The sequence below is a fragment of the Carassius carassius genome, chromosome 6 (genome assembly GCF_963082965.1).
Source record: "Carassius carassius chromosome 6, fCarCar2.1, whole genome shotgun sequence".
Lineage (NCBI taxonomy): Eukaryota > Metazoa > Chordata > Actinopteri > Cypriniformes > Cyprinidae > Carassius > Carassius carassius.
Window position 1 is genome coordinate 36,452,434 of NC_081760.1, and position 6,983 is coordinate 36,459,416.

Genomic DNA, 6,983 nt, shown 5'->3' on the forward strand with positions numbered 1-6,983 from the left:
AACCCCCACCTCAAGACCCAGCACAACCTCCACCTCAAGACCCAGCTCAACCCCCACCTCAAGACCCAGCACAACCTCCACCTCAAGACCCAGCACAACCTCCACCTCAAGACCCAGCACAACCTCCACCTCAAGACCCAGCACAACCTCCACCTCAAGACCCAGCACAACCTCCACCAGAAAACCCCACAAGCCTCCTCACAAGCCCCCCAAAAAGCCCCCCACAAACCTACCCACAAGCCCCTCCCAGTCTTTCATGATTAAGCTTCTCCAAAGGCTCCAGAACAATTACAACTTCAAGACTCATCTCAGTCTCCAACTGTACCTCACCTGCTGCTGAATAGAATAAACCAATATTAATTTATGAATGGTGAATGGGTTCAAATCATACACTGCATTTAATTAATTTATTTACCCTCCCCTCTTCTCTGACATAATCATACAGTATGTTGAAATCTTTTGATTGTATTGTGGGTTGTTCCAGTCAATTTCAATAAATGTAATTAAAAGTGAAATTTAAGACATTTTCTTTTATCTATAAAACCAAAATATGTAACTTCACAAATTATAACAGTAAAGTAAAACACAAAATCACAAAATATGAGAGGACATTGGGTCTCATTCAGCACATTTGCACATATATGTATTATGAAAATTTTCATTCAGAATTTCTGATTCGTGAATAGTATTACACTGAAACGTTTACAATAAAATAAATCCATGTGTATGCGAGAGCAACATACTCTTGATGACAAAGCACTTTGTTCAGCCACTTTGACACACAATACATATCATTAGAAACAAGAGACTCGGCTATGCATTGGCAACCTTTCCATCCTGCATGGTGACAAATTAACTAGTTATTTTGATCCAGAACAAAGCAAAAAAATTATATGCATGCATCATTGTATCACAACAAAATGCTTTTCCTCCTAACTTATTTCAGAACCTAAATTCAGAAGTCAGCATCACTGTAAAGTAGGTGAACTGATCATGTGGTTGCCATTACTTCTATTTCCATGAATGTTTCCCACATGACAATCTCAGTTCTCCACCCACCATTGTCTCGTGTACCAGTCAGTCTGTCCAGGTCTTTCTTGCAGATGTCTAGAGGTGATACATAACCTGTGCATGACATCCGATCCTGGCTGAGACAAAGTCAATCCTTCATATGTGAATGTCTGAAAAGATGCACAAAACTTCATTGTGTTTTTTCTATTTCTCTGAACTTGATTCAGCGAAACACTGAAACCAAACCAAAATGCTTCATACAGAACAATGTGCCTTAAAACCACCAGCCTACACACTGACACGAAACCTTTCAAACTATTATTTCACATAATCCACTGACATAAAGACGGAGCCTCTCCAGGGAACAGGTGGGTCTATATCTACACAGGCAGCTCATCCTCAACTTGCAATCAATCCCTGCAGAAGAAACTGAGAGATCATGAGAATTCATCCAGACGTGAAGATGTTGGCAGTTGTGGTTGTCTTATTCCTGGCAGCTGGCGTGAGTGACAGCGTGATTTTGAGTAAATGTGAGCTGAAACGGCAGCTTGAAAGAGGCCTTACTCTGCCAGCTCCCAATTCTACAGACATACTGGCACAGAGTGAGTCTCTATTTTCGTTTGGAGCTTTAGATAACAGTCACTGCTTCTGTGAAGATTAAAATAGGTGAGACCGTTTCATTAGTTTGCTGGTGAGCTTAGTGATTTTTTTTCTCACTTTTATTGAAAGGTTCTTTATTGGCATTGAAGTTTCCATGAAGAACCTTTAACATCCAAAGAAACTTTCCTTTTCATAAAAGGTTCTTTATAGTAGGAGAACGTTTTTAGATTCGCGGTAAGAAAATAAATGACTTAAAATAGTGCTTCTGTGGCATTGCTGTGAAAACCCATTTTGAAACTTTCAGTTTTAAGATGTATGGAATAGAACGGCTGTGATATTCTTCTTCGGGCAAACTCTCTTTACAGTCGTGTGTCATGTCGAGCTGACCTCTGGCTTCAATACCAGCGCCATTAAGACGATCGCTGAGCCAGAAGAGCACAGCGGTGTTCAGGGTTCTCGCCATCATAGGTCTGTCAAAGGAAAAGGTCCACGCACCCCCTCCAAGCCAGCCACCCCTGCGCCCCGTTTGGAAAGTGACGAGGACAAAAGTGAGGTCTGGACTCTTTATGGCTTGTTCCAGCTTAGTGACCACGTGGTGTGCCGCTCTACTCAAAGTCATTCACTGAACCTCTGCGGGCTGACCTGCGACAGTGAGTACATGAAAGAGATGGTCATTACAGCAAAATAAACATAACAGGGTGATCAGGAACAGTTTGGGGTTCATTTGAAAGAAATCAACACTTTTATTCAATAAGCATGCATTAAATTGATCAAAAGTGACAGTAAATACATTTATGTTACGAAAGATTCCTATTAAAATAATTGCTGTTTTTTTATTCATCTATTAATCAAAGAATCCTGAAAAAGAGTATGTTTTCCGCAAAAAAATATGAAGCAGCACAACTGTAACGAGGCTGAAAATTTGGCTTTGCACCACAGGAATAAATTATATTTTACAACATATTCAGAAAACAGTTATTTTAAATTGGAATATTGTTTCAGAATATTGTTTTTACTGTATATTTGATCCAATAAATGCAGCCTTATATGCATAAATATTCTCTAAAATGAAATGAAATGTGATTGTTTTTGTTTTTCTTTCAGAGCTGATTGACAGTGACACCAGTGATGACATAACCTGTGTCCAGGCTCTTATAAATGCAGTGTAAGTAAACTGAATAGCACACACAAAAGTCAGAAGATTATATTATCATTTCAATCTGTACTATAACATTATACTTTATTCCTGAAATGTGTAATTTGAGATGTTTTGATTAATTTTGCAGACTGCAGTATTAATGTTTATTCCATGTATACATTATATTAGTGAATTATGAAGCAGGTGAGTGCAAGTGTCCTGATATTGTGTTCATCTGACTATAACAGATCTGCGCCGAATCCTGACCCCAAGACTTCTAAACCCATCCATAAAATGTGAGTGAATGAAACAAGAGCCAATTCAGTACAGCAATTAACTGAAAACATGAATGAATTTACTGAGTTTGCATGCAAGTATATTCAAATATGATACCGAGAGACAGCTTATGTCTCTGCTCGACTAAGCCAGATTTTCTTAAAATAATACTTGAATGTTTGCTGCTTTCCTTTGACAGGATCTCGCTGATCCACCAGCCACAGTGCATCACCGTGAACACCACTTCATACTTCGCCGGCTGTTAAACACCCTGAATTCAAGACCTCTTGATCTAAGTCCTGACCTCTTGTAGCTCCCTGCTTTATTATTGCATAGCTATGCATTTCTATTCGTAGCTTTCTTGCAAGACAACAAATCCCCATCACAAGTAGCTTGTGTTGTGTATACGAGTCATTAAAACCATTTGAAACGCAGTATTGTGCTCATGAGCTTCTTTATTCCGCTGTGCCTCTTCAGTCTGAAGTAGATAACTGAGATGAAAATTTCCATGTCCATTGTGCTGCCAAAGCCAGTTCAAAACAAATGAAAAAAAAAACATTTTTAAGGAGGTAAAAGTGTGTGGTGTGTAAGAGTTGGTGGTTGATACTGTAAAATGACTGCATGATGGTTCAGTAAGTGGTTGAGATGCTTGAGTTTAGATATTTTAATCACCTTTTTCTGTATTCATTGGGCAATAAAAACCTCCACTAGATGGCGAGCTTGTTAACGAATGGATTGTGGTGCTGAAGTATGATTATTGATTATGTTAATTGCAACAAAACACAGGCTGTATGAAATTTTAGGTTATTTAGATGGACAAATACAGTCTTAACTTTAATGAATAAATTAATTGACTAAATAACTTTAACTAGGCCTAATGTTTTGTAAAATATAGAAATTTCTTGATAAAGAGGAATTCCTGATTTGTATCATGTTTTAAAGTGCATATTGTTATTTATTTTTATTTACTTGCATATAGCCTACATTAAACCTACATTAGGCCTAAGTAGCCTATTGCATCTTAATATGTCAAGTAACTGACTGTATGAAGAAATATATGCAATGTGTAAACCGCAAAAACCTCAGTGACACTAGCAGTATTTAATCTGGTCTTTATTAGAAATTCTTCAGGAGACTACATGACTGATGATAATGCAAAACCTGTCAGGATTGTGCTTTATATTTAAATGCAAACGAGGACTGATGCAGTCTTGCAGATATAAAAAGGGACATCAGTTGTTGTCTCTTGTAATTGTGGTACGTATAACACAATGTGCACCTAACTACGCAGTATTTCAAAGCACAACGATTTATTCAAATGTCAACGTATATAAATAAATAAATTAATTAAATTAAATACATTTATGCATTTAGCAGACGCTTTTATCCAAAGCGATTTACATTGCATTCAGGCTAACAATTTTCTACTAACATACATATAATACATTATTTCAATTAAAACCTAATATCAAGATGTTTTATTTTGTGTATGGTTTATTTTATCTTACAGTATAAAAACCCCTGCAAAGTTCAGTTCAGAATCAGTTGATTTCGTCACTAAAGTGGGGCCGGGGCAAGTTGTCACACTTTTTACTCAGGCACATACCTTGAAGTTTTGCCGCTGTTGTTTTAGTTTGTAGATTAGAATCCCTTCAAGGCAAGTCATGTCACTCGATGAAATGACTTTTGTGCATGTAAGTGCAGTTCCTATCTCTTTGAATGGGGAAACATCAAATTCTCCAAAACTGTTCGCCATGCTTACGATTAAAATTTCACATTTTAAGTCACAGATGAAATCTGACCTCAACTGTCTCATAAATGTTGTCTCTTTTGCTCAAATTGCGTTAAAAAAGCGTATTATTCAGGCAAGACCAGCCAGTGCGCATGCGCAGTTCCGAGCGCGCGTCCCAGAACGCTGACTGTTTCTTTAGCAACCGAAGTTTTAACGGCAGCTGCAGTAACGCGGTGATTGTACCGATTAGCGATGGGCTCTTTTAATCAGAAGGCGAGGCTTTGTTCGATCGAGCGGCCACATTGAGCTTGCAATTTTCCCCCTTCAAAATTATACGAGTGACATGTCTTGGGTACTCTATAGACTTTGTTACAATTCACCCAACAGACCAAGTTCTGGAGAAGATAAGTAGAAAACTGAGATAGCCCTTGTGTCATCTTCACTGTGTGACAACTAGCCCCAGTGTGTCTTTAGTGCTTCTCTCAGACAAACTTCCCGCTCGACTTGAGCTCGGGACACAGTTTGGCTTCGAGGTCTTCGGTTTCGACGTCTTTCCCGCTGCTGAGGCTGGCAGCCCGCGTGATCTTCGTCAGCGTTTCCTCATAGGGCGGCGGGAGGTAAACCATTAGCAAAACCCCGTCAGACATGTCCGAGCTCGTGCTGTTCAGCCGCTCCGCGTTCCCGGTGAGTGACGACAGAATCTCGGCGTTGCGCTCCGGGTCCTGCAGGTCCAGCGTGATGATGTTGGCCAGTCCGAGCTTGTTCTGCCTGAACCTTCGATAAAGAAGGACAAACACGGCACTGAATACGAGGAGCGTGCCGAGCGGGAGAACGATGTGCAGGATTAGCTCCGATTTCCCGTCGTTTTCGCTCGAGAGCTCATTCCAGTGGTAACCCTATAGGGGCGTAAAGGACATCATTGGTTACTTGAGCTCTTGAATGTGAACATCTGTATTTGAAGGCCTGTTAAGTCCTTTTTATCTGGGTTAAGCTGGTCTTTGAATGGTCAACACTGGAAAAAAATGGGTTTCCCAGCTGAAAAGTTTTCAACTACTCCATATCTTTATGTACCAAATAGTATCGATAACAGTATCGATAAGTATCGGTAAGCGGTATCAGTATCGATAAAATGTAAATGATACCCATCCCTATTCACAGCTGAGAAGTACCCCAAAACCCTTTAAAACCAGCTCAGATCAGACCAGGATGGGAGAAAAATTACAGTAACCAAATGTTTTTAGAAGTTAAATATTGCTTTTCAGCTAGATTAGATATTTTGGTCATTTAAACCCCCTTGTCAACACCAAAATACATCAAATGAGCCCTTGTGGAGATTACAACTGGAACTTCAGATCAACACAGCTTCAAAATTGAACTCAAAACAAATGCCTGAGTTTGACTGCAGCTTTAATGTAGTTTGATTCCCACATGAAGTCAACGACTAAAGCCAAAACATCCTAAAAATAAAAGGTCCAGAATGGTTCTTCTATGACATCGCCACCTTTTTAGAACCTTTATTTTGAATAGTGCGACAAACTGTACTGGTCTTCTGTTAATTTCCTTAACCTCATCTTAGATGATAATGACTTTCATCTTGAATGGGACTGATCACTAACCTGTAGTCGTTGTTCTGCAGTAGGCGGCGATGGGGACCCAGACACCCAGTCATCTCTTCCAGCAGGTCCAAACTTTATCCAGCTGCTGTTCAGCAATCGTCGCATTCTGCCACTGACAGAAGAGTGTCGACTGATGAAGGACGCGAGAGACGAGCCGGCAGCTGTCTAAAGAGCGCAGCAGGATAACAGCTGCATCTTGTGTGTGTTAAGTACTGTCTCACATGCTCGCACATGCAGATCAGTGGAAATCAGGCCAGCGGTCAGCCAATGGTGCGAGGCGAAAGAAGACCCGAAAGGCAATCATTTGGGGATTTGTGATGCGCACAGCTGGCCTATATTTAATAAACAGCAGCGAGGGACAGAGAGGATGGAGCTGTCAATCAAACAAGTTTAAGTGCTGCTGCGGTTTGGGATGGTGGCAGAAATGGGCAGGGATTTCTTTTGCATTCAGAGCAGTACGTGAACATCTAGAGATATGCTTTAGTTATATATATATATATATATATATATATATATATATATATATATATATATATATATATATATATATATATATATATATATATATATATAAAAAGTTTGCATCAGATCTGAAACATCAAGCATTTAT

General features: G+C 39.5%; 1 protein-coding gene across 1 annotated transcript; it reads right to left on the reverse strand.

The window, feature by feature from the left end:
• Nucleotides 1–5,239: 5,239 nt before the first annotated feature.
• Nucleotides 5,240–6,507, reverse strand: LOC132142031 (small integral membrane protein 28-like). The gene is made up of 2 exons (XM_059551670.1): nt 6,374–6,507; nt 5,240–5,653 (listed from the first exon to the last, which is right to left on the reverse strand). Exons 1-2 carry the CDS (start codon nt 6,476–6,478, stop codon nt 5,240–5,242), a joined length of 519 nt encoding a protein of 172 aa, XP_059407653.1. The 5' UTR covers nt 6,479–6,507.
• Nucleotides 6,508–6,983: the final 476 nt, after the last annotated feature.

Coding starts and splice junctions, on each gene's coding strand:
- LOC132142031 (XM_059551670.1), bottom strand. CDS start 6,478: ATGCGACGATTGCTGAACAGCAGCTGGATAAAGTTTGGACCTGCTGGA. Junction 5,654..6,373: donor CTGCAGAACAACGACTACAG/GTTAGTGATCAG, acceptor ACGCCCCTATAG/GGTTACCACTGGAATGAGCT.